The sequence below is a fragment of the Equus quagga genome, chromosome 7 (assembly GCF_021613505.1).
Source record: "Equus quagga isolate Etosha38 chromosome 7, UCLA_HA_Equagga_1.0, whole genome shotgun sequence".
Lineage (NCBI taxonomy): Eukaryota > Metazoa > Chordata > Mammalia > Perissodactyla > Equidae > Equus > Equus quagga.
Genome location: NC_060273.1, coordinates 76,367,165 through 76,394,400, shown reverse-complemented (window position 1 = coordinate 76,394,400; position 27,236 = coordinate 76,367,165). Strand labels below are relative to the sequence as shown.

The following is a 27,236-nucleotide window of genomic DNA, read 5'->3' as shown; positions in this document are numbered from 1 at the left end:
AGTTGCTATGGTTATTTGCTGAGACTAACAGTCTGTATTTTCTCAATTGGATTTTTGGAAACTGCTGTCGGAGAATGACAGAGGCGTGTCTTGCTGTAGGAATACCCAGTATATACCCTCCCCATTAAAATAATTTTTTTAAAAAAGCACAGAAAAAAAACTTTGGAATTTTAGAGCTAGACAAGACCTTCAAGATCAAATGGTTCAGCCTCCTGGTTTTCAAATGAGTTCTCTAAGGCCCATCGTGTTAAGTAATTTTCCCTAGATTCACGTGCGTAGTTGGTTGGGTGAGCAAGGATGCAACCCATTTCTCGTTCTTATTCTAGGTTCTATTCTATTCTTTCTGCAACAGTTTACATCCTCTCAAGGAATCCATTCTTCCAGTATATACTGAGGTCTTGTATGCTCTAGGCGCTGTGCTGAAAGGATGAACACATTGTGGTCTTTGCTTTCAGGGTCTCGAGTGGGAACCCCAACCCTTGCCTCAGAGAATGTGGTGCCTGGACCAGCAACATTGGCATCACCTGGAAACTTGTTAGAACTGTAGAGTCTTGGGTTCCCAGGCCTACTGAATCAGAATCAGCATTTTGACAAGAACCCCGGGTGACTGGGTGCACATTAAAGTTTGAGAAGCTCTGCTCTAAGAAGGTAGGACATTGTAGAAGCAAAAGCTCTGTACGTCTTGAGGCCCAAGCCAGGATCAACTGCCCCTCCCCCAGTCTGTTCCTCTGCTCCACGTTGAGCATAATAGGAAGGCCTTGGTGTTGACCCAGAGGAAGCTCACCCTTCTCAGCCTGCGCCCCAGCTCGCCCCATCTGGCCCTGACCCCTCCTGGTCTTCCCAGCCCTAGTCTGATCCACTCTCCCTGCAGACCCTTTGGTCTGACTTGTGTGGTCTCTTCTTAATGTCCCACCCCTTTCTTAAAACTTGCCTATTTTAGGGGCAAAGCACAAACACCGCCTTCTCAGGAAACTAGGCGCTTCAGGCCTGTGAACCCTGTAAATCCTCTTTATCTTGGATGTCACGTTAGCACTCTCTTTCTTCTATCTGTTTCATCTGGGGCTGGCCTCCTTGCCCAGGCAATTGACAAAAAGAATTTGATGATACCCTTCTTTCCCCAGTGCATTTAAAAGGTACCACTTGAGTTTAACAAACTTCTCAAGAAGAAACCTATACTGTTTTGAGTTATAGTTCAGTTAAAAATTAGTGTTATTTAGTCCAGAGTTTTTGCCTTGCCTTTCATCTGCAGGCGGTAAAAGGAAATTTTAAATTTATAGATGCAGTAGGGTTTTCTAAGCATCTGAGGAAAACCCTTATGGACTCAAATGTATTTTTAGTAGTTCACTAGAATGGAATTATTTGATTAGTTTGGTGAATCAATGAGGCAAAAATTCCTTAATTCTTGTGCTAATTAAGATTCTTCTTTTTTTGATTCTCTTCTCTCCAACCTGCAAATAAACTTCCACTCAGCCTGTGTTTATGGGAAGGAAAGAAAAACAGGATCCTAAGGGCTGCCCTGTGCTCCACTCTTCCATGATGGGTCTTTTCATTTTTAATTCCCACAACAACCCTGTGAGGTGCGTATTATCCTCATAGTTACATAAACATTTGGACAGGTTCGGGAAGTGCCCAAAGTCACACATCCAGGGTTGGAACCTATGTTTGCAAAGTCCATGCACTTTCTTACTCTTCTGAATTGTCCTTGACTTGGAATGTGTGTGCGACATTTGTACTTGAACGGCCTGGAAATACCCTTTCTTTTTTACTGTTTCACTTGATTAGTCCCTCTCAAAATGGATTTCTTTGTTTTACCTAAGCAAATCACCACTGTTTTCCTTGAGGGAGTTTTTTCTGTGCTGACCTGCCATGAGTCTTGGGGCATTATGTGAATGTAATTGTTCTGAATCCAGTACTTAGTTCTCTGTGTCCTTATGTCCTTATTCTGCTTTGTGTCAGGAGTGATTCACTGATCACTTGAATGATTCAGGTTTGGTGCTGGGCCCTTTAGGGCTGGAGATCTGATGCTAACTTAATCACTTAATATAATGGTTATTGATTAGCAAATGTTTATTAAGCACCTACTCTGTGACATGCACTGTCATTAAGCTAGTCCTTCATTTCTCTATAAAAGATCAAGTGCTATCACTTAAAGTCTCAATGTTCTTATGAGGAAAAGCTGATATAGCACTTTGGAAATACGAATGTCTTTGTGTACATCATTTGTATACAATTATGTATATTTGGTGATGATGCTCCTGATCACTCATAATCAGCCTAAATGTGGTGTTTTCAGTAGGAGCAGAGTTTCTTTGAATTCCTCATACTCTCTCCTTATCTCCTGGCTTACCAGTGGACTGTGCTCCAGTGTCCGGGTTGAGAGGTGTCATCCGTCATCTCATCATCCCACAGGGAGAAAGCTCCTTGACTGGTTGCATATTCTTGCAGTGAAGCAGCATGGGAAGTCAGAGTACAAGTCCCAAACTAAGTTCTGGGACAGCTCCTAGTGAAAGGCTTGATTGTAAATGTTTAAGCTGATGTTGTCTCTCTTCTGTATAAAAATCTGGTTCCCATATCCTTAGGGATGATGTCCAAATTCCTTAGCTTGGTATTTAAGTCCTTCCATGGTTTGGTTTTAACCTCTTTCCCCAGTCTTATCTCCTGTCCCTCAAGCCAGACTTCCTGCTGTTTCTGGGTAGCTCCTCTGCTTTTGCATCCCTTCGCTTTCTGTTCCTACTTCTGGAATACCATCCCCTGCCTGTCTCCCCTGCCCTTCGCCTCCCCCGATTTGTGCCTGTCCAAATAGGACTGAACTTTTAAGGCTCAGTTCAAGTGCTACACTGTGTTCTTTTTTTCTGGGAAGCCTCCTCCAGTGGCCCCAGCTGGAACAATATCTCGCTTGCACTTCTGTAGCTATTTTTTTCTACTCTCTGATTGCCTCAGCATGTTCAACCTTAATTTAAAAGTTTGTATACACAGATTGGGCTCTTCTAAATTGTATTCTCCTCAAGGATATGGAATTTATATGTACCATCTTTTTATTCTTTGAGTACACTGATGTCAGACTCTCAAATATTTGAGTAAATTAGACAGTAAAGTGTAGTAGTTTATAGTTTTGGAGTCAGAGGGACCAGGTTTCTTATACTACCACTCATTAGCTGCGTGACTGTGACAGGTTATTTAACCTTTCTGAGTCTATTTCCCCATCTGCAAAATGGGAATGATAATACATACTCAGTAGGATGATTGTAAGGATGAAATGACTTAAAGTACTTAGTAGGTACATGTTACATAGGAAGTATCCAGTAAATTAATGCATAATATATTTATAGTTATTTTGATATAGATTAAGGGGGGTTTGGGTCTCCCATATTATTCTCGAAGGATGTTTCCACATAAATAGAATTAGAAACTTCATCTGGAAAAGGGTGACACACCTTTCTTTGTTCTGTTTGATTTCATTTTTAAAATCAACTCTGAAAATTTCATTAGCCTTGGTGCTCTGGTTGGAAAAACAGATTCTCCAGAGTCTGTGCTGGCTGTGGCCTCATTTAGGAAATAAAGTTTTAGGGAAATGGCCTCAGGAAAAGTGCGCAGATGTATAATCGGCAGGCACATGATGTAAAGTGCCATGGTTGACATGGTTGGTGGCATGTCATCCTCTGGTGAGGTGAGAGGTTTTCCAAGTCTGCTTCAACCAGATTTGAAGGAATGTGAGAGACGTGTTGGCAGTGACTTCATCCCTCCAGCCCTTCCCCTCCGTGTCTCAGGCTTGAATGGATAAAATGAACACAGGCCCCCTGCATGTATTAGGGCAGTTCTTCCCCTGTGGAGGCCAGAGTCCCTCCCTCCACTGCTGACTGGGCGCCCACTGACATTTCACTTCTCAGGAGGGTGTTGTCTTCAGTGGAACAGGGCCTGTCTCCAGCACTGCATGTGAGGCTGGCCCTGTCCTTTCTCCTTGCATCTTAACACACCTTCTCTGATACAATTGATCACCACCTAGTGGCCACAGGTAAGACCGTGCATCACAGAAACTAGACAAACAACTCTGGGGAACTTTGTTGTATTGTATGAATTGAACACGGTCTGTTTCCTTTTGCTCGTATAATGCAGGGGTTCAGACCATGGAATGGCATCTAACCAGGGAACATCACTTGCTTTTCTTACAGTTAAGCACTGGAACTAGGTTTAAATGCCACATGCAGATTTGGGGAAATGTGGGTAAGGGGAATTGCCTGCCCCAAGCAGTTTCTGTTAGGATGTCTTCTCAGCTTGCCCAGATATGGGGAAAGAGAGAAGAAGGGTCTCTGGGACTCTTCCTTCATCTTTCTGAGCTCCAGGCTTGAGGACGTGCTGGGGACAAAAGGGGACATGTGCCTATGGCTGAAAGTTGTGTTTATAACTCATTTCTCCTGATCCCTTGGTATAGAGAAGGTTTTGCTTCATGCGCAGCTCTCTCTTCAGCTCTTTGGGAATCTTCAATACACAGCATTAGGGGAGGTGGCTTTATGTTAACAGTAAGCACAGTCCTACATATACAAGCTCCAACCAGACTTACCTAAGTTGGAGTCTCTCCTAAAATACCTAATCTGCTTTTTTCCCTTGTCGAGCATAGAATTGGGCAGTTCACCTTTGATGGATGTAATGAACTAGTGGGGTGTCCAACTTCCTCTCTCTCTCTCTGTTCTTTCTTTGACATCTGCTCTCAACCTGGCTGTGTGCTAGGTTCTGAGGATACAGTGGTTAGCACGAAGGGACATGGTCATCACTGTTATGGAACTTACTCATCAGGTAGATAGCAATCAAAGAATTACCTGAACAAATATAAAATTGCTTTGAAGAAGATGTGCATAGGACTTGGAGTGAAAATAGGGTAGGGTAGGAGTTGGTCTCGTTAGAGAACTCAGGGAAGGCTTCTTGGAGGAGGAAACTTTTGAGTTGAGGGCTGCAGGTAGGAGTAGAGCACATTCCAGGAACTGGTAGAGGCCAGGGCCTCTGGAGTCCAGAGAGGGAGGTGGAGGCCAAGACACGGAAGGGCCTCTCAGGCCTTGGGCGGGACTTTGGTCTTTGTTCTTGGAGCTCTGGGAAGGCATCGCAGGACTCATTGCTGGAGCTGACATGATTGGGTGGAGAACTGACTGGAGGGACAAAAGTGGATGTGAGGAGACCAGAGAGGAGGCAGTTGCAGTTATCCAGGCACATGGGGGTGTTTGGTTTAGGGGTCGCTGATAGCGATGGGAAGGAGTGTGCAGGATTGAGATTCTTAGGAGGCAGACTGGACAGACTTGGGAAGGAGACTGTGCTGTCAAGGACGACACGTGCGTGTCTGCCTCTGACTTGTGTGGCAGGACAAATGGTGGTGCCCTTTGCTGAACTGGCGACTGAAGAGGCCTTTGGTTGGCTCTTTCGGGAGAGGGTAAGAAAGGCGAGAGAATTTGGTTTTGAGCATGTTGAGTTGTACCTGGGAACTGGGGTTGTGGGATAAAGCTGCAGTCTCTCCGGGGCTTGTGTCCACCTCTCAGCTCTCACTATGGGTCCTCTCGTCTGGGGAATCTCGGACACTCCACGCATAAGCCAGCTTGTGTTGCTGTGACTGATCAGATCAGTACAACAGTTTTGAGGGCCACTTTGTCCAGCCCTGTCATAGGCACTCACTGTGCGTCATAACATGAAACCCCTCAGGAATAGTTCCAGGATCATTCTTAACACAAGGTGAGGAGGCTCAGAGAGTAAGGGTAACTGGCCTTCAGAGAAGGGAGAGATGAGCACGGCTTAGGTTCTTTGGTGTGTGTGCGCTTTAAGCAGCCAGGAGGCCAGTCCTGTTGCAAGTATTTACCTCAGCAGTTGGTATTCATCAATTGTAATCAGTTTCTAAGTCCAGGGAGCTGTGACAGAGTAGTGAAAACTTTTAAAGGTAGTTATATAATAGATACACTGAAAATAAATATAATTGTAAGATTACCTTGAGTCCTTCATCATGGGGGTGTCCATATGCCTGTGTGTTTGTGTGTGCACATGTATGTTAAGTTTTACCCAAGGAGCAAAAGGAAATAGCTTGACGTATGGTTTGCCTCATAAAACCTGTGTAGATTAAGATAGTTTCTAATTTTTAAAAAATTATGATAAACCTTCTGTTTTACTGAACAAAGAATGGTACTTAGGTTAAATTGTCTTAAACTCTGTGCAGATTAGTATCCAGTGTGGCAGAGCATGGCATCTCCAGGAAGAGGAGGGCACTTTCTTCTGGTCCCTTAGTGAGAAGACAGCTTTGGGAGCAGTCTTTGAAGGCCCAGACTTCTAGCTGCTTCTACACCCCTAATCCCTCTGGTCACATCACTCAGAGGCAGAGCCTACTTAACTCTGTAAAGCAGACATTTGTCCTCCCCAGAGGCTGCCAGTTATGATTTCTCTCTGGTCTGGCCAGCATTCTGCCTTTCTAGCAACAGATGTTTCTGCAAAGTAAATATTATTGACCGTGCTTGGCTCCTCAGTGTGTCTTGCACTGCCTGAACATGAAACAGTGGGGTTATATGAGCAGGGTGCTGCGAAGCTTGGCATGCACCCAGCACCAGCACTGGCCTCTCCTCCTCCTCTCCTCTCCCTGGAGTGTGCGTGTTAGATTCCTGTGTGTATCAGAGTGAAGGCCCCAGAAAGAAATCTCTGTGCAGCTGCATATCCAAGGTGATTATCTGCATGAGATGCCACCAGTCCTTTTGGGTTGAAGTAGAACAAGAGGCAATGGCTCGTGGCTGTTCTCTTTTTGATGTCCTCTCCATTGTCCCAAGTAACAGAGAAGTGTCTATCTTAATGCGGTGAGGCAGCCTGGTGTGCCCACATGCCGCAAGGATCTCGGTTCAGAGGACTTGATTGCGTCACAGATCCCCTGTGTGCTCTTAAGTCAGTCCTTTAACGTTTCTGAGCTCTCAGTACAGGTAGTCATGCTTTACCTCCCTGGGTCCTGTGATTGGAGGATTCACATATTAGGGAAGAATTGCCCAGCCTTGCCTAGAACTGAAGTTTACGGTGTATAGAGTGCTGATTACATAGTGTGTCTCACTGGATCTCCTGACAGCCTCACGGGTTAGGAAGGGCTGACAACTTCTGTTAGATGAGATGACGGAGACTCTGTGACTAAGCTAGGATAGTTACATATGTGGTGAGTGGTGGAGCTGAAACTTGCACCCCAGAGCTAGTGGAGGTTGGGGTGAGGGCTGGGGAAGGGGCTTATCAGCCTGGTTCTAGGCTCCAGTGCAAGTGGAGAAGGGAGTTTCTCCAAAGCAACCTCGAGATGCTGTCCCAAAGCCTGGGGAGCGGAGGCTGAACGAGCAAAACAACAGGTATCCACTGCACCTTCACTGAAAGATTTCTCGCTTAAGCATGAGTCATTGAAGCCCATGGTGAGTTCCTTTTCAGCTTCCAATAAGTAGGATTCTCACTCTACCCAGCTGTCCTCACTGGCCTACAGCCCAGTAATGACTCCATACCAGTACTCATTACCTAATCTTCCATCGGGGGGACTGGCTTCTTTATCAGCTTTGTGGGGCCCAGATCGCTTCTCAGGTTTGTGCTGTGGCGGGGTGTGCTGTGTGCCACCGGACAATGAAATTGGGTTACCTCTGGTCATAAGCTAGCAGGTCCTGTTCCTTGTTAAATGAGTCTTCCTGTGAAAAGGCCCCACAAAAGCTTCGTTGTGCGTTATTAGCCACTCCTTGATCCTCATTGGCAACTGCCGCTGGCAGCTCAGCTCTTCAGGTGCGTGCTGGGAGCTTTCCCAAGCTTGGCTTACTTTTCGGCTTTTTTCTACTTTGTTAAGATGGTTGTCCAGCTTGAGTCTGTCCTGCCCTGTTGTGGAGGCACAGGAAGCTTGCTAGGTGGGTAAAGAAGCAATCCTGTTCTTACTCTTTGCTCAGGCCTTTCTTTGTGAGTTCTGAAGCTTTGATCACAAGAATGTTCTGACTAAAATAAGACTGAGTCCAACCTTGCGCACATTCCATGCTTACACCTTTGGCCTCTTGGAGGGCTTTGTCTTCCACTCTGAAAGATTATTCCTTTTTTCCCTCCTGCCTGCCTGTGGCCTCCTGTGTCCTTCCTCCCCACAGTGTTCTGACTTTCCAATGCGTCTGTTCCTTTCTTGACTTGCCAGGGATATCCTCAGGCTGTGTTGGCCAGTTTTAAGAGATGTCTGATTCCCCTGCCAGCATCTTTGGACCTTTTGTCAAGGACCATTCCATTAAAGTGACTGAGCCAGGGAGAGACCGGAGACCCTTGGCTGTTGGCTCCTGTGTTCTCCTTGTCCACTCCAAGTGTCTTCCTCTTTTGGTGTAGAGCAGAGGACCTTACAAAGGCCACGGCTAACCCCACACCCTTGTTATCCAAGCCTGTGGCAGGTCCATTCCAGATTAGGAGCCGCTGGTATCCACATGGTAGCCTGAGCCCCAGACCTGAGAACAGCAGGATGGCCTAGCTTGGCTTTTCTGCTGGCGGCCATTGCTGGGAATGAATGCTGGGCTTGGCGAGCTGAACACCAGGGGTTGAATTTGTATACAATGCCCCCGCCTCCCCCTCCTCTCCACACACACATTATTCAGCAGACACTGAGCAGGATGCGCTGTCACGTATGTGGACAAGAAAGAAACAAAACCAAAAGATGAAAAAAACATGGCCCCTAACTTCAAGGGACAAATCTGGGAACTAAAAAGGAGAAGTGCTGAGGATCCAGGATGGTTTTATTCCAGTAGGTTATATTGATCTGTGAAGCCAGAAGCTGCCCCCCCGACCCCCCCTTATTAAAGCCAGGCCTTGTTGCCAGTTAGGCCTCATATTTCCCTCCTCTGGGAATTTGAACATAATGCCATTTCCCTTCAATGAGGGAAACATGTACGAGGGTAATTTGAATGATTAGCCTAATCTGCAGGAAGGCTGCACATGGAATTAAGTTAAGCACATTTGTACCAAGCAGCCATATCTGTCAGGCCACTTAAAGGTACCTTGGTGGTTTTATACCCTTAACAGAAGCTGAGGGTTCAGGAAGGATCATTGGCTTTTATTACTGTCTTAAATGAAAGCTTGTTTTTTAACTTCGACAATGGCCTCTGAGAGCTTTCTTTATAGATACCATGTGTGGGGTGTGTTTTTACCCCAACCCAGGACATTGCCAGGGCTCTGTTCTCATGCGGGTGGTGGAATGTAGTGACCCAGGGAAATGGCTCAGGTGGAACTTTGTCAGGCTGGCCAGCCACTCTCTCATGAGAGGAGCCAAGAGGGTTCTGAGAACTTGGGCCTCACATGTGCTTGAGCCGGAAGAGGAAGTCCGGGTGCTCCTGTGCCAGGTGCACAGGGGAGTTCCAAGCCCTTTCTTCCAGCTCCATACCAATGCTAGTTTGTGGTGTGAGTTGGACTAGGGGAAGGTATTGTTGAATCCAATGTGGGTGCAGCTTCACTGACCACATGGAGGGTCAGTGCCAGAGCTGAGCAGGAGGGCTGTAGATGCTAATGTTGGCTCTGACTCACCCTTCCTCCCTGACCTCCTTGGGCAAGTGAATTCCCACGTGTGTCAAATGGAGAAGACGGGACTCCCTGTGTGGCTTGAGGAATTAGGACCAGAATTGTTAAAGCAAATGTAACAAAAATATTAACTTCCAAAGCAAATCAGTATTTCATGTTGTAAACAGGTATTCACTATTTTGAATTTACATTCTTTTGTGCTTTGAAACGGACCCAGGAACAAATCTGCTAGCTGCTGTATTAGTGGAAGAACTAAAAAGTACAGTAAATCTAAAAGTCAGTTTATCTCAGTAATTCATGTTTTTCACTCTTTTTCTTGCTAGATTTGTCTTCAGCAAAGCGGAAATTCGCAGATTCCTTAAATGAATTTAAATTTCAGTGCATAGGAGATGCGGAAACAGATGATGAAATGTGTATAGGTAAGTCATAACTGTGTGCAAGATAAAGTTCACTGTTTATCACAACTTTCAGTGTCCTCGCTGAGCCTTTTTCCTGGGATAGGAAGTATCTAAGTGTCATAAATAAAGAAATCCATAGTAACCGTGGAGGGGCCAGAGTTAGGTCAGGCTCAGGGGCCTGGGGCTATTCTGGGCTGCTTCTCAGGGTTCTGAGATTGCCTCTCTCAGCCTCTGGCCTGCAGAAGAAAGCTTGAAGATTTGTGGTAGCACTCTTTTCTTCCTTTTCCTTTAGCATTTGTCATCTGGCTGGTTTGGTGACGTTCTTCCCCCGAACCACAGTACTGAGAACTTAGAACAATAGCAGAATGCACGTAGACAAGGGAAGAATTAGATCAGAGGTTGCAAAATAATAGCTCCTAGGCTGAGATCAGAATGCAGTCATGTTTTCTTTGGCACTCATTTTTTTTTAATTTAATTACCATATAAATTGAATTTATGTATAGTTCCAGTTCTTTTCTTTTTTTTTTTTTTTTTGAGGAAGATTAGCCCTGAGCGAACTGCTGCCAATCCTCCTCTTTTTGCTGAGGAAGATGGGCCCTGAGCTAACATCTGTTCCCATCTTCCTCTACTTTATATGTGGGATGCCTACCACAACATGGCTTGCCAAGCGGTGTCATGTCCGCACCCAGGATCCAAACCGGTGAACCTGGGGCCGCTGAAGCAGAACATGAGCACTTAACCGATATGCCACTGGGCTGGCCCCCTATTGTTCCAGTTTTCCAGCTTCTTTGAAAATTGGAGAATCTGATCAGTTGGCCCCACATTCTGACCTGGCTGTAATTGGCTGGAGCTATGTAGCTGCCACTGCCTTCAAATGGGGAGAAGAACTCAGTGTCCAGTTCATAGTGGTCCCCACTCTCCTTTTTGTTTCTTTAACAAGAGGCTGAGGGTGGAGTTACCATTTATCACCTCGCTGTTGCTTCCCTCTTCGCTATCACCTGTCTCTTCTGTAGGCAACTCTGAGCACAGAGGATTTGCAATGTCGAGACACCTTTCTTTGCTGGGGCCTAGTCATTGCACCTTATTCTTACACTGGACATCTTTGTTGACTTCATTAAGTGAGCAAGAATTGAGAAAGATATATTGAATTAATTAAGTCATCAAATGCTTATGGAGTCCCTGTTGCCGTGTGAAATGCCGGGACCTGGGATGAGCAAAGGCAGTTGGGAGACAGCTGAGAGCATTGACAATGCATCATTGTTGTAACTCCTGAGTATATGGATGCTTTTCCCAATATTACACAAATGTCCTGAATATCCTCAGGGCTATGGCGCTTAATGCCTGTTGCCTTTTGGAATAATTCTTTCGAGGGAGACTATCCAAGCCTGACTGTCATGCTGCAAACTGCATTGTATTAATAAATGACTTGAGGACTCAAAGAGGAAGAACCCAAGGCGAAGCCAGAGATGTGGCTTCTGATGCCAGCAGTACTGTTTGTTTAGTTCTGATGCCAAAGAAAAGGTTGGGTTCTGACGCAGCCCCGCAACAAAGGTTGAGGAGGTCAGAACCTGGGCAGGAAATCCTTCAGCTTCTAAGCGGAACTCTGCCCCTTCCAGCCTGGGGCCTTGGAGCCGGCCAGCATCTCATCAGTCCTGGGTACTCTCAGGGACAGGCAGGTCTTTTCCTTGAAGGAAATCCTTCCCTGGCTAGCATGCCAGGTGGAATTAACCTGCATTTCTGGGTCATCTTTAATGGTTAATGATTAAAAGATAAAAGGAACCTTGGGAGGCAGTTGACTTTAGGTTTCTGCATGTGCCAAGGGATTTCAATCCATAACATAACAGCTGTGTCTGGAAAAGCTCCCGAAGGCTCATTACTTGACTTCCATTCATGGCCCCTTTCTCTTTTCCAGCCAGGTCTTTGCAGGAGTTTGCCACTGTCCTCAGGAATCTTGAAGATGAACGGATACGGATGGTGAGTATGGCTGGGCTGCTCTTGGTCCCAGTGTGGTCACATCGAGGGAATGTGAGATTTGTGGTCAAAAGAACTGGGTTCAAATCCAGGCTGTGCCACTTGAGTACTTTGAGCTCTGATCAAGCCTCATCCTCTCATCTTTGCAGGGTTTGAAGCCTTTTGTAAATGTTAGAGGATTACTCTGGATAACTTTAGAACCACATTGTTGTCTTTCTCAAGATTCACTGTAAGCTGTATACATAAAATATATGACTTAAGGGTGGGTCTTTTGAATTATTTAACATTTGGGGGCCTCAGATTCCCTACTGGCAGAATGGGAATGAATGTGTCCTGCTCTGCTCCCCTCTCCTCACTTTATTAAACCCACCCAAGAGCTCTAGCAGGGCGGGGGTCACCTTCACTTTTAATTCTGAAGCACCTAACACAATGCCTGTTGTGTAGTAGGCATTCAGTAAATGGTATTTAGTAAATGATGGTAACTAGAAGAAGTTCTTCAGAGAGGCACTGGGCAAATGGAAGAATCGATGCTGATCTCCAGGTTCTTAAGAGATATCTTTTGTACTGTGATTTATTCTGATGTGGTTCAGCCTGAACAGATGAGGGATCCCACATCCACAGAAAGTTCTTTTGCATTCTCCCCCATATCCCTGAGATGTCAGGAGTGAAGCCTGATTTGAAATCTCTGCTGGCTGCATGCTGGTTTGTCCCCAGGAGGGCTTGTCTCTAGGCAGCAGTTTTCCAGAGGAATAGGGAGGAGTCCATCAATGAGCATTTTTCTTCTCTCCCCATACTAACAACTGATGGTTTCAGCACTAAGTCTACTGGCTTAGTCTCCTTGGGCTGCCATAACAAAATACCATAGACGGGGTAGCTTGAACTATAAACATTTGTTTCTCACAGTTCTGGAGACTGAGGAGTCTAAGCTCAAGGAGCTAGCTGATCTGGTTCCTGGTATGAGACTTCTTCCTGGCTTGCAGGTGGCTGCCTTCTTGCTGTGTCCTCATGTGGTGGAGAAAGGAGTCGGGGGGAGCTGTCATGTCTCTTCTTAAAAGGGCACTAATCCCGTCATGAGGACTCCACCCTCATGCACTAATTACCTTCCAAAGGCCCCATCTCCAGATACTATTGCACTGGAGGCGTTAAGAGATAAACTGAGGCATAATAAACTTTTAAGAGTTTATTTCAGCAAAAATTGGTTAGAATCAGGCAGTGCCAAACCAGAAGTAGTGAGGAATACTGCACCTACAGCGGCTAGAGGAAAGACTTTTGTAGAGAAGATGTGGAAGCAAAGCAAGGACACTATTTGGCAAAAGCTTAAGCGGTTGCTTTATTTGGGAAAGCCTGGCTGTTTGTGATTGGTCCTTAGGTTTTGATTTCTCAACCTTGAGGCATTTACAGGCTTGGTCTGTGTAGGCTGCTAAGGCATTAGAGCCACTTCAGTCTAATGGCCTCCTCATTTAATTAATTTAGCAGAAGTTAGGGCTTCGACGTATGAATTTGAGGGGGACACAATGTAATCCATAGCATCTACCGAGACTTTATGTAGCCACACATTTTCTATTTTAACCCTCATGACGACTCTGTGAGGTGGTGCCTTATATCATACCCCATTGTCCAGGTTTGCAGATAGTCCGTTTACAGATGTTAACATGCCCATGCCCGAGATGACACAGTTAATAAGTGGCACAGTCTGCATTTAAACCCGTGTGTGTGTTATACCAAAGAATGTGGGAATTTCTTTGAAACTCCCAACAGAATAGAAGCCTCTCAACTTTCTTACCCTGCAGAGAGACACTCTGTTTCCCTTGATTGCTCACTGCTGGGTGCTTGAACCAGAATCCAGAGGGTGGTGGCGGCAGCAGCAGTGTTGGTGTGGGTGGAGGCTGGGGAAAGCTTCTATGTTTGTGCACGTGCTCGTGCCTGAGAAAGGGAAGTGATTCTTTTGAGTCTGATTCTTGGCCGAGTCAGTATTTGGGGGTGGGGGGTGTGGTGAGCACATCACGATGAATACCCTGCAGATTGCTATGGCCTGTGGTAGGGGAACAATGACTGGATTATACTTTTCAGCTTGCCTCTGCACTTTTGTTATTAATGTCAGTAAATTGAGTTTCTACTGTCTGCATCTGAGTATCTGGCCATCACAAGCCCCTTCCCTGCTTCTTCGCCCTGTGACAGCTTCACGATCACTTCGGCTTAGTGGAGCCGCACCGTCTTTGGGAAGCCTCCCCTGAGTCCCTGGGATATTTAGCCACCCTCTGTATTTTCTTAATAGCCAGTTCACGCCTGTGGTTTTGCATTTACCACGTTGTGTCCTGATAATTACTGCACGTATCTATGTTCCATGGTAAATAGAGTTCTTGGAGGCCAGAGAATGGGCTACTGTGTCCCCAGTATCAGCACTGTGCTTGGAACTGAGTGGCAATTACACAGATTCTGATTTGATTGGTCTTGAGTGTGGCCTGGACATTGAGATTTTTAAAAGCTCCTCAGGTGACCCTAACATGCGGCTAAAGTTGAGAAGCACTGACTTAGGTTCTCAGTACACCATTGTAAGCTTCAGAGACTTACAGTTGATTTGTGGAGACTTAAACAAATGAGCCAATCAAATAACAATAAAGATAAAACAAGGTAAATAACATTGCAACATTCCAGTGTTAAAATGCTCTCTTCTGAAACAAGTGCTCTCAAAATGGAGAAACAGGCAAATGGCAATAAGTTTGGAGACCTGTCGCCTTCTATCCCCACATTGTCCAGTTGGTTCTTTGCTGTGTCTGTCCTGGCTTCTGGCATTTACTCTCTTGGTTTGTGATGGACATGCATGTGGTTTAGAAAAATAATTCTTTGTTGCAATGAGATTCTTGAAATAATTAGTTGAGCGACGAGTGAGCAGTGAATGACTTAAAAGGAAAGATCGTAAAGTATTGGACTGCCTTAGAAAAGACCCATAGAATCTGAGAGCTGGAACAATCCAGCCTACTCATTTTGCAGATGAGGAAATTAGAGCCCAGAGAGGTTAAATGTTTTGCCCACAGTCACACAGTTGGCAGCCAATCAAGAAATCTTTCACTCATTCATTTAGTCATTCAAAAGTATTTGAGTGCTCCTTTGTTTCACTCTCTTCTGTTTTTTGGGGAGAGTGGTGGGTAAGTGAGCATTTACAAGATAGGGGGGCGTGTGTGTGCAGTGGTGAACCAGAAAACTTCAGCTGGAGTTTCGTCTTCTTTCTTATGAAGAAAACACTTGGTGGGGTGGCGGGAAGTTTTAGATTATGTTGGTGGTTAGGGAAGGCCTCCCTAAAGAGGTAACCTTTAAGCGAAAACCTGAATTACAATGAGTAATGGGTGGTCCATGGAGGATCTGGGGACAGAGCATCTGAGGGAACGGCCAAATGCAAAGGCCCGGGAGTGAGATAGGTTTGGTACATTTGAGGTGCATTGGGGTGATGGTGTGGTTGGAGTGCAGACCTGATGGGGCGAGTGCTGTGAGCTGAAGCTGGGAGGCAGCCACTGATCAGAGACAGATGTCCTGATCCCAGTCCAGTACTGCTGGGCTCCACAAAATCAGGCTGGGAAGGTTTTCATACCTCCAGATGTCCAAAGGTGTTTCGTTTTTGTTTTTAACCTAGACTTTGTGTTGATCTACTTTAAATGTATCTACTTAAATATAACTTGAGTGAATGAGCATTTATAGGAAGGTGTCACCCGAAGCTTGAAATTAGACCCAACTCTGTTACCAGTTTCCGTCTGCCTTCAGGTGGTTTCTTACGTATTTAGAGGTCCTCATTTTTATTTTTAAAGAATCAATCTTAATCATGCCTGGGAAGAATGTCATGTTTTGAGCTGATGACTAGATTTTGACTTGACTTTCTGTTAGTTCAAGTGTTGTGAACAGTTGCCACATGCACAGTGTTGCTTACTCAAATTTTCTTCCTCTTTTTTTGTGTGAGGAAGATCGGCCTGAGTTAACATCTGTTGCCAGTCTTCCTCACTTTGCTTGAGGAAGACTGTTGCTGAACTCACATCTGTGCCAGTCTTCCCCTACTTTATGTGGATGCCACCACAGCATGGCTTGACGAGAGGGGCTAGTTCTGTGCCCAGGATCCGAACCTGCAAACCCTGGGCAGCGGAAGCAGAGTGCGTGAACTTTACTACTACACCATCGGGCTGGCCCTGATGGCTTACTCAAATTTTATCCTGAGACACGGGGAGGCATTTTGCATCAGAACTGCTGTAATTCTTTACTGATACTGCTTTTCTGTCTCCCCCACCCCCATTTTTCCTCACCAGATTGAGAATGCCAGTGAGGTGCTCATCACCCCCTTGGAGAAGTTTCGAAAGGAGCAGATTGGGGCTGCCAAGGTGAGAATTTTGCAAGCCTTGATCTTGGATTTTAGGGCAGGAAGTCTGGAAAACACGACACTTTCTTCAGAAAATCTTCAGAAAAATCTAAGCCTACCGTCTTCAGAAAATCTTGGGTAGATAAACCTGTTCTGTTCTTCATAAGTGTCTGAAGTAAGACTGAGTGGTCAGCCCCAGAGCAGTCATTCTAGTATTTTTTCTAATTGTTTTATGCTAGTTCATAAATCATCCAAAGGTGGAAACCGTGCTTCCTCTGTATTAGTAGACACCTGTGTGCTTGGACAATGTGGAATTGTATTCATTCTGGAGGTCCAGGGCTCAGAGCCTAGAATAGGGGTTGCAAGTTGGGCCCTTTGGGCATGGGGACCCTGTTCTTTGCCTATTTTTGCTGTGTGTGAAAATGAGCCTTCTGTTGCTAGATCTTTAAATTTTTCAAGAGAAGGTGTAGAGTCAGAGTTTTATATGATATTTCTTGGTTTATAAGGGGCTGGCCTGGTGGTGCAGCGGTTAAGTGCGCACGTTCCGCTTCTTGGCGGCCCAGGGTTTGCTGGTTCAGGTCCCGGGTGCGGACATGGCACCGCTTGTCAAGCCCTGCTGTGGCAGGTGTCCCACATATAAAGTAGAGGAAGATGGGCATGGATGTTAGCTCAGGGCCAGTCTTCCTCAGCAAAAAGAGGAGGCGTGGCAGTAGTTAGCTCAGGGCTAATCATCTTCTTCAAAAAAAAATGTTGGCAAATAATTTAAAAATAGATATTACACATTGTATGGGTCAAAAAAGTGGGACTGCTTCAACCCAGAGGTCACCATTTGTTATCACTGATCTGGAGAGACCTTAGGTGAAACTTAGCTGATTTTAAAGTATTACTGAAAGACCAAAAAGGGAATCATGTTCATTTTCTGAAGGTGGAGTCTCCGGGGTTCCCCTGCCTGTGGTAAATCACTGGGAAACCCTAGTGAGTTTGACCTTCAGTAGAGCGTTAGACGCTTCCTGCAGGGAAGATGTTTTCCTTGGAATCTTAAAAGGATTTTCAAGATTTTCTTCCTGTTTTTCCAGAAGTCATTCAGCTGCAGTCCCTTGCGCCCCCTGCAGGGGGTTTTGAGTAACATCACCCTCTTCCTTGCTGAGATGGTGTGGACTTGGCTTAGTTGTGAAATGGTTTTGAGAGGTGCCTGTAGGTGGGGAAAAAAATAGCGGAAATGTAATGAAATGGAGTCCCCCGCCCCCCCCCCAACTAAGTGCATGTGCTTTCTGAAAACGAATATGACTAAGGCCTGGAAGAGATGATGCTCATTTCAGTCAGGGTTATTCCGAGGGATGGTTGGCTGTAGTTTGAAGGAGGGATCATGGCAAAGATTTTTCTTCCAGTTCTACAGCACTCTTCTACCAGTTTTAGTTTATATTTACAAAGAACTTGGAGCTCATTGGTTTTGTATCAGAGATTAAGGAACGTTTAACTTAAAAGAAGTCTTGTTCCATTCAGATTCTGTCCAAGATTGTGCGCAAACCCAGTGATGGGTGAGAAAACGCTGTGTGTGGGGCCCCTCCCCACCCAAGTTCTCATCATTGCAGGTCCAACGAGCAACTTCTCTCCAGTGGCCATGGAGCCGGTGCCTCCCGCTCCTGAAAACACATGGCAGCGGCTCTGGAGGCTCTGAAGAGCTTTGAGGCAGAGGCAGAGCTGACCTGTTTATTGAGTCATCTTTCCAATAGTCACTTCTCCCTCTGAGCACAGATGCCTCCCACTCTGGTCCCTTCCCTCAGTGCTGGTTTGGGGGTTACCACAGTTACCATGAAGGAGGAGTAGAAGTCTGAGTGGGCTCCCTTTGGTCAATGCCAGTGATGGTAATGACAGGAGCAGGTACTTTTCTGGGTGGGGAGAGCGGGTTATAGATGGTGAGAAATAGAAGAGTAAAAAAATTTAAGTAAAATAGTCACTCACCAAAACATGTTTCATCTCACACGCACTCTATTCTCTCCCTCCTGTTGAAGAATGATGTGATGACATTGGGAATGCTTTCTCATCCCTCCCCTTTTGTCATTTCTTTCTTTCAGTATACCTGTTCCTCTCCCCCCACCCCCCACACCCATACATTTGTATCATAGTATTATGTACATTTGAGAGAAAACAAAGAAACAACAAACCCTCTACCAGGCAATTTAGGGAGCAGACTCCAGAATATCTAAGAGCCAGCAAGTGCTCTTCAAGGGCCAAGTGGAAGTTTCTGAACTCTGTCTGTGTGATGCTAAAATTACCCTTCCTTCTCTTCCACCCTCTGGTGCTGCTTCGGTTGCTATAACAACCTGTTGCTACTTGCAAGAAGCAGAAGTTAGAGTGTTGGGTGTGAAGCCTGCCAGGGGGAGGACTCCTGGACATTTTTGTGCTACTGTGGCTGCTCAGGAGTAGGGCACAACCCTGGAGCTTGGCATAACCATGGTCCTACGTTTAGATTTCTGAGTTTGGGGGAGTTTACTTTTCCTGCAGCCAGAGTTGGCTCTACAGTGAAAGTAGCGTAGATGTTAGAGAGCAGTGGTTGAGAGGGGCCCTAGAACTGGACTGCCTGAGAGCAAATCCCACTTCTGCCACTTGCATGTCAACTTACGGAGGTCACCGAACCTCTCTGTACCAGTTTTCTGAGCTATAAAATGGGGATAACGATAGTGCTTACCTCAGAGTTATTTTGAGGAAGAAATGAATGAACTCACATAAAGCGCTTGAAACAGTGTCTGTCATATAGTCAGTTGATGTTAGCTATTACATTCAATAAACACAGTTCATTCATTTAAAAAATATGCGAGAGCCTGTTCTATGCCTGGCTCTTGCTACACACTGACGTGTGGTGGAGACCAAGTGCAGACGGTTGCTGTGTTCATGGTGTGGCTGGGGGGAAAGACATTAGAAAAAAGAAAGAAACATATAATGTCAAATTGTGATAGGTGCTATGAAGGGTTACTGACTTGGGACATGAAAAGCAAGAGGTGTTTTTAATAAGAAGGAGGTAGGTTTAGATGGTGGACCTCATTATCACCATTAGCACCATCATACCACCACCACCATCATCACGGAGTTTTATTGAGCAATTTCCATGTGCCAGGCTCTCTGCTAAGCACTGTATACAGTTTATCTCATTTAGTCCTGACAGTCCTATCAGGAGGTGGGTGTTATCCTTATCTCGTTAGACAATCTCTGAGCCGGAAGAACAAACCTGAGTAGTTATCTCATCTGGTCATCCTGAGTTTATAGATGAGGGAGCCAAGGCCTGGGGAGGGGCAAGGATTTGTTTAGAGTCAGTCCATATAGAGTTAGGAATAATTTCTAGGATCCTGTTTAGCCACTCGCAGTGGACTCCCTGGAAGATGACGCCATCTTGTAACTGAGTAAGACCACCCTCCCATCTTAAGAACACTATCCAAATCTTAGTAGAGTTATTCCGCTGAGGTCTTATTGCTGAAGACGGCTTCCCTTTCTCTCTAGATTTGGCTCTCCTCTTCAACGTGGAATGTGGAGGCTTGAGTTGCCAGAAAGTCACAAAATGCCAGTGACTCATGTTCCCTGGCCTTTTCTCATTTCTGCCCAGTTGGAAGATACCGGCACAGGGTTCTCACTTTTGGGGTTGCTGACAAGGCTGGGGGAGTGGTTGTGCCAGCATTACTTGGAGTTAGAGCCCCAGCTCAAAGTCGCCGATTTCTGTGAAGGAAGAGGTGATTGAGTCAAGAGTCTTGCCTGTACCTCTCCTCAGGTTTGAAGGAGTAATGTCTCCTCAGGCTTTTTCTTCATATGTTTTCACATGTTTAATTATTCTTGTATGTAAGGACACTGGGCCCTCCATATCTGTGGGTTTCTGCATCCAAGGGTTCAACCAGTCATGGATGGAAAGGCCTATGATGGTTCTGTCTGTAGTGAACACATACAGACTTTTTCTTCTTGCCATTATTCCCTAAATAATACAGTGTAACAACTGTTTACATAGCATTTACATTGCATTAGGTATTATAAGTAATCTAGAGGTTATTTAAAGTATAAGGGGGGGTGTGGGTAGGTTGTATACACATACTATGCCATCTTATACAAGGGACTTGAGCATCTGTGGATTTTGGTATCTACGAGGGTCCTGGAACCAGTCCTCTGTGGATACTGAGGGATGACTGTAGTCTTTCAAACAAAATTTAGATTTTTAGAAATGGATACCTGTCAGCTAAAGTGGGTATATGATGATTCTACCCACTTCGTAAGGCTTAGAGTCTTGCTGTTGACCAGATAAATGCTGTTCTGACGTGGTAGGAGCCTGTCTGTCAGAGCTTCAGGCGAGGGCTCCTTGGTGATTCCTCTGCTGCTTAGGCTCAGGGCTCTGCTGAGAGCATTTGCGCTTACTGCTCTCCTGTTCTAGAAGGCTCCCCTCTGCCATCTCCTGTGATGAGCAGGTCTTAGCTCACCACTCCCTGCCCCGGTGTGGCCTTTCCTGAGCTCCTTCTCTGCAGAACCTCTGTGACCGCACCTGTTTGTGTCCTTCATAGCACTTCAGGCAGTCTGTAATTATGATGCTTATTTGTTTGCTGGTTAAATGTATTTCTCCTTATACTGGAACATCCCCATCAGGAGCGTAGGGACCACTTCTGCCTGTATTTCCGGTGCTTAAAGGAGCCTAACACAGAAGGTTGCTCGTTATCCCTTTGTTAAATGAGTAGAGATGTCTCTGAACCTCCTTATTCGGCTGCCAAGTTTTCTCTCCTCTTATAGGACTTGGAGTTGTAGAAAAATATTCCCTGTGGGCTCCACATGAGTCAAAGCAGGACTGATGCCCTCGGTTAGTAAATTGGATCCTGTGTACCAGGCCAGTGTCGACCTTCTTCCTGCGCCCTTGCCTGCTGTCCCCATTGGAATGTGAAAGGAAGGGAGACTGCCTGTGACACTGTGTCCCAGGTGTGGATGAGAACACGGGCTTTGGAGGCAGCTTGTCCTGGGCTCCAATCCCAGCTCTATCACCATGACTTTTTACAAGTCAACCTCCCTGGATCTAAGTTTTCTTATCTATAAAATGGGGAATAAAAATAGAACCTCAGTGACTCAGTGACTGACTTGGTAGGGGAGCAGGGATTGTTATGTATATTATGATATTTGTATTATTTATATCACTTTAAAAGCAATAATAAATGATAAAAATTTCCCAAATGGAGGAAGAAAGTCACCCATTATCTCATTTCCTTAACTCAAATATTTTCATTGGCGTATTTTCTTATCTAATCTTTGTCCAAAAGTAGACAACTCTACATAGGATGTACCAAGTTCATATCACACTATTATTACTTTTCATTATATCATGAACATTTTTCCATATGACTGCCTAGCCTTCCTAGTTATATTTTTTGGATGTCTCCATACTTTAATTAACCCAAACCCTATCCTTGGTAATGATGCTGCTGCTGCTGGGGCTTTTTTTTTTGCTATTATAAATGATGATGCAGTGAACACATTTGTGAATATAATGTCTTCCTTGTTTTGAATTATTCCTTAGTTTAAAGACCCATATGTGGGGCCAGCCATGTGGCCTACTGGTTAGGTTCAGTGCACTCTGCTTCAGCAGCCTGGGTTTGGTTCCCAGGCGCAGACCTACACCACTCATCAGCAGCCATGCTGTGGTGGTGACACACATACCAAATAGAGGAAGACTGGCACAGATGTTAGCTCAGGGTGAATTTTTATCAGCAAACCCCCCCAAAAAACCACATATGTGATACTATTGCATCAAGAGATATTTAAGTCTATATATTAAGAGGTATTTTCTGAACACTGTTAAAGCTGGATCTCCCTTACTCTAGACTTGTCCCATTTAAGCTGTAAGTAGATCTTCCTGCTTTGAGATTAGCTTCATAGGTAACTTCCCTCATTCATTTGGCTTTGAATGTCCTTGTAAGTTAGAAACAAGAAATTTCTGTTTTACAGGGCCAGCCCAGTGGCACAGTAGTAAAGTTCGCACACTCTGCTTTGGAAGCCCTGGGTTCGCCGTTTCAGATCCCGGGTGCAGACCTACGCACCACTTATCAAACCATGCTGTGGCAGGCATCCCACATATAAAATAGAGGAAGATGGGCACAGATGTTAGCTCAGGGCCAATATTCCTCGGCAAAAAGAGAAGGATTGGCAACTGATGTTAGCTCAGGGCTAATCTTCCTCAAAAAAAAAAAAAAAAAAGAAAGAAATTTCTGATTTACAATTGAAGTTCTTAGAAGGTGGTTTCCTGGCTTTGCCACTATTGAATACTGGTATTTACCGCATTTCTGGCATTGTAGTGGTGCCTGTGAGAGACAGACACTCAAAAGCATCGGACTGTTGATGGGTGGGTGGTTGGTCTAATGGAGCTGAGTTGTCTGCTGCTGTTCTGTGGTCTGAGGGAATGATGAAGCCATGAAGATGAGCAGAAAGATCTTGACAAGGTTGCTTTTGTTCCTGTAACATTTTACTCCTTTTCTCCCCTCCTTTCCTTTTTTTGCCAGGAAGCCAAAAAGAAGTATGACAAGGAGACAGAGAAGTATTGTGGCATCTTAGAAAAACACTTGAATTTGTCTTCCAAAAAGAAAGAATCTCAGCTTCAGGAGGTAAGAACCTTCACCAGTATCCTGAATACAGTGTTTCATTTTTACATGGTGCTGTGGATATGTGCTGGTTGCTATTTGCCCCAAAATCCTAGGTTGGGAGAGACCTCAGAAACCAGGAGCTTGCTCCTGATCCCTCGTCTGATGTCTGATGCCCAGATTACCTTTAAATCTTCCCACCCACACCACTTCCTCGTGGCTGCCCAGCTTGTCCACGGCAGAGGAACGTACTGCTAGTCAAGATCACTCGCCTCTTTCTTAGGCAGCCATAATTACCAGAATGTGCCTCCTCCTCTCAAACTGAGACCTGTTTTCCTGTTTCTCTCACCCTTGAGCTTGATTCTGTACTCTGTTACCTTACCTTTATGACTTCCTGCCTTATGTCAGTAATTTGAAATGTTGACATCTGAAACACTGGGGTCATCCTTTCTTAATGTTATTTATTTATTTATTTTTTAAATTTCAACCAGTACTTGACATTAGTTTTGTGGGTTTTTTTAAATCAGTATTTTATTGTCATTCATATGGTTTGTGTTTTGGTAACCTTGTTTTAAAAAGTTAAATTCTCTGATCTGCCCTTGGTCTTTTTGGATTTGCATGGGGCCTTTTTAAGAGTGCTTCACTTGGAAAGAAAAAAAAAATCAGCTTTGCAGCCATGGAACTGTGACCATTTTTATTTAGTTCATAGAGGTTTGCACGGTGATGGAGTTTATGTTTCTGGGAGACAAGGCAGTTTCCTAGTGGAACTGCTAATTTGGCTGCACGAGTGTCATCTTATTTAACTCTTACAAGTTGCCTGACCTTTTTCAGGTATGTCCTAAAGAGAGGCTACGGCTTCTAAGCTATCCCTCATTCTTAAATTTCCTTTCTTTTTGAGCAAATACTATGCCAGTACTTCTGTCAGGTGACAGTTCATATGAAAATGGCAGGTCAAAGGTTGAAAGCTGAAGGTAGTAACTCAGGAGACAGCGGAGTCCAGTTCCTTCCAACCAGAGTTGGTTACACATCCTCAGTTAGAATGTGCTGTTCTCAGAACTCTTTGCTTTGAAATGAGTGTTTAAACCAATTATTTGAGTGATGAATGAAGACTTAACAAGAACTACAGCAACAGCGAGTGTTTATGATGAACTTTGCAGATCAGCTCTTGGCCAGCCAGCCAACAGCAACTGAGTATTTGCTGTGAGCTGTACAAAGTAGAAAACACTAACCTTTCCTTGCAGCTCTTGTGGCTGAGTAGGGAAAAAGAGGCAAACACATGAGGAGGGAGGTGATTCTTAAAGTAGCATAGCTACTCAGGTAAATCTTGTCAAATGTGATTGTGACAGTTAGGAAGTGCTTATTTTCATTGGATAATGCATAAAAGGCTACTCCCAGTCCTACGTGGGGATATGGGCACTTGGACATACCCAAGGATGTAGATTGTCCATGATAAAAATGTAATTCCATTTAGGATCTGTCCTGATGCTCTCACTTTTTAGTTATCGTTCTAGCATCATTTGGCATTTAGGGTTTGGAAACTATAAGGAAAGTCTTTTTGGCTGCAGCTCACAACAACCAGATCAGGCCAGCTCCACAGTTTCTGAGCAGTTACATGACCATGCACTATTAGTGCAAGCCTTCGCAGGTGAGCAAGTGTGGGATTGTTGTAGCATCTACTGATATTGGGAGGCCCATGTACAGTTATCCTATAGGCATGGCATTCCCTAGAATGAGGGCACTTGTCCACGTGGTCTCTTCTCTCCAAGCCTGGGTATTGCTGACTTGGTCTGAGATGAGTCCAATATTTTCTTTTAGTGCCATGCCAATACCATCTCCCCCTGAGACAGCACAGTGTAGGGACCAGAACACTGGACTGGCAGCGATACCTTACTTCAAGGCCTGCTCTGCCATGTATTTGCTGTGTGATCTGGGACAAGTATTTAGTCTCTCTGAGCTTTAGTTCCTTTGTTCGTAAGATACTCATAAAATACCTTCCTGCCTGCTTCCTGTATGAGAAGGCAAATCATAGCTGCTATACACATATAAAGTGATCTCCCTGTGACTGGCCTATTCCTCCCCATCCCCTGTTCCCAAGTTGGATGGCATTCTTCCTGACTGCGTTAGTCTGTTCGGGCTGCTGTAACAGAACACCCAGAATAGACTGGGTGGTTTATAAACAACACATTTACTTCTCACAGTTCTGGAGGTGGGGAAGTCCAAGATCAAGGTGCTGGCAGGTGTGGTATCTGGTGAGGATCTGCTTCCTGGTTCAGAGAGGGCTGTCTTCTTATTGTGTCCTCACATGGCAGAAGGGGTGAGGAAGCTCTTGTGGTCTCTTTTGTGAGGACACTAATCCATTCACAAGAACTCCATCTTCCTGACCTAAGCACCTCCCAAAGGCCCACCTCCAAATGACATAGCACTGGGCATGAGGTTTCAACATATGAGTGGGGGGGAGGGGGACAACAGTCAGTCTATAGCACTGACTTTGTTAGTGTGTATCTTAGTGGACGTTTTTTCATCATGCTCTTTTGTTACAGTCCTTTGAGTTCTTGTCTTTTGCCCATTTGTTCCTTTTAAATACTTCGAGGACAAGAGTGGGCTGTAGGTCTTTCTTGCAAGTCCTGTTCTGTTCTCGAGCATTGCTTTTTAGTCATACTTGAGCTCCATTAAGTTGAATAAAAATTTCATGATAATCACAGCAGTAATGATAATACTTTTACGAACAACAATAATAGCAGCAAATATTTATTGGATGCGTATTTATGTACCAGATACTGTGTGGAGCACTTTATGTGGAATCTTCTCAAACCCTCACAACCACCCTATGTGGCACAGGTGTATTCCCTCTGTTTTACATATGAGGAGACTGAGGCTCAGAGATGTTAAATGGCCTGCCTGTAGCTAGTCAGCGAGGGTTTGCACCCTGGCTCCTGACTCGGGAGCCCTTTCTTTTAACCCAGCGTGCTCTTAGACTTCTCGCCTCTTGGGAGGGAAGGATGTTGCTCTGCTGCCTGCCGGCCATTATTCTTCAATGCCAATGTCCTGCAGATAGAATTGGAGAGAGGGAGAGACCTCCATGATCGTCTGGTTGAAGGAACTGCAGAGGTCAAGTGATTTGCTCAAGCTTTTCTAGCTATTTAGTGATGATTTTCTTCACATTTATTTAAAAATCAACTTTTAAGAACATCATTAAACATCTGTCTAGTACCTGTTTAATGAAATCTCATTATGCAGAGTTGTTTCCTGATCGCAGGGCTCTGAACTGAATACTTAAAAATTCTAGCCCATCCCTAGGTCCCTGGTGGGTGAAATTACAGGGCAGCGATGTGGAATGATACTGCCATCTAGTGGATGGTTTTTTAAAAGCTCAATGTATTCTTCAGTGCCTCAGAAGCTGGCTTCCAAGGCAATGTTCATTCGTTCAACACATATTCATTGGCCACTTCTGTGAAAGTATGTTCTGGCATTGGGTGTATTGTGGGGAGTGAAATGAATGATCTGCTTTCATGGAACTTACAGTCTAGGAGAATGTCTCTTTTCCAAGAAGACAGAATGGTTGGTGGGTCTCAGATAAGCTGGTAAATTTACAGTTTCTCAAGTAATAGGCAGGAGAACTCTTTTGAGTGGTTTGCTGGGTGGGGTGGAATTCCATTGCAGGGGGTGGTCTAAGGATGTGGTGAATTCTTTGGCCCAGAGAAGAGAGGCGGTGGCAGGAGAAACATACCATTCCACAGGGGATTTCTTCTAACGCTTCCTTTGGAAATGCATTGAATTATGCATTTCTTCTGAGTGTGGGTCATTGATGGCCACATAGAAATCAGTTCATTCATTCCTCAAACATCTGTTGAATGCTTACTGTGGTCTAGTGGAAAAATGAGACAAGGTCTTTGCTCTCACTGACTTTATTTTCTAGTAGGCAATACCCAAGAACAGAAGGGAATAAATAAGAATTTCACATTGCGATAATAAAGTAAATTGGGAGACAAGATAGAGACTCTCTGGGGTAACCTATCTAAAATAATGTCGTCAATGAAGGCTTCTCTAAAGAGGTAACATTTGAATGAGACCAGAAGGATGAGAAGGAGCAAGCTAAGTGAAAAGCTAGGACAGTGTTCTTTAAATTGTGAGTGTGTCATAAAAATCTAAATTACTGGGTCATGAAATAGAGTAGGCTAGAACAGGATGAAAGATAGGAAAGTGTGTTGCACTTAATTATAAATGTATGTTGATTGGGTCATTATGCAAAAGGTTTTTCTGGGGGCTGGCCTGGTGGCACAGAGGTTAAGTTTGCATGTTCTGCTTTGGCGGCCTGGGGTTCTCCGGTTCAGATCTTGGGTGCAGACTTACACACTGCTTGTCAAGCCATGCTATGGCAGACGTCCCACATATAAAGTAGAGGAAGATGGGCATGGATGTTAGCTCAGGGCTACT

The 27,236-nt window shown here is 44.8% G+C and overlaps 1 protein-coding gene across 5 annotated transcripts in view; it reads left to right on the top strand.

Moving 5' to 3' along the window:
* Positions 1-27,236, top strand: part of ARHGAP26 (Rho GTPase activating protein 26) — a 415,746-nt gene that overhangs the window by 85,784 nt on the left and 302,726 nt on the right. For all 5 annotated transcript variants that reach the window (XM_046667198.1, XM_046667197.1, XM_046667196.1 and 2 more), the window contains exons 2-5: positions 9,828-9,923; positions 11,815-11,876; positions 16,163-16,234; positions 22,725-22,826. In XM_046667198.1, coding sequence (XP_046523154.1) covers positions 9,828-9,923; positions 11,815-11,876; positions 16,163-16,234; positions 22,725-22,826 — 332 coding nt within the window. The remainder of the gene's footprint in view (positions 1-9,827; positions 9,924-11,814; positions 11,877-16,162; positions 16,235-22,724; positions 22,827-27,236) is intronic.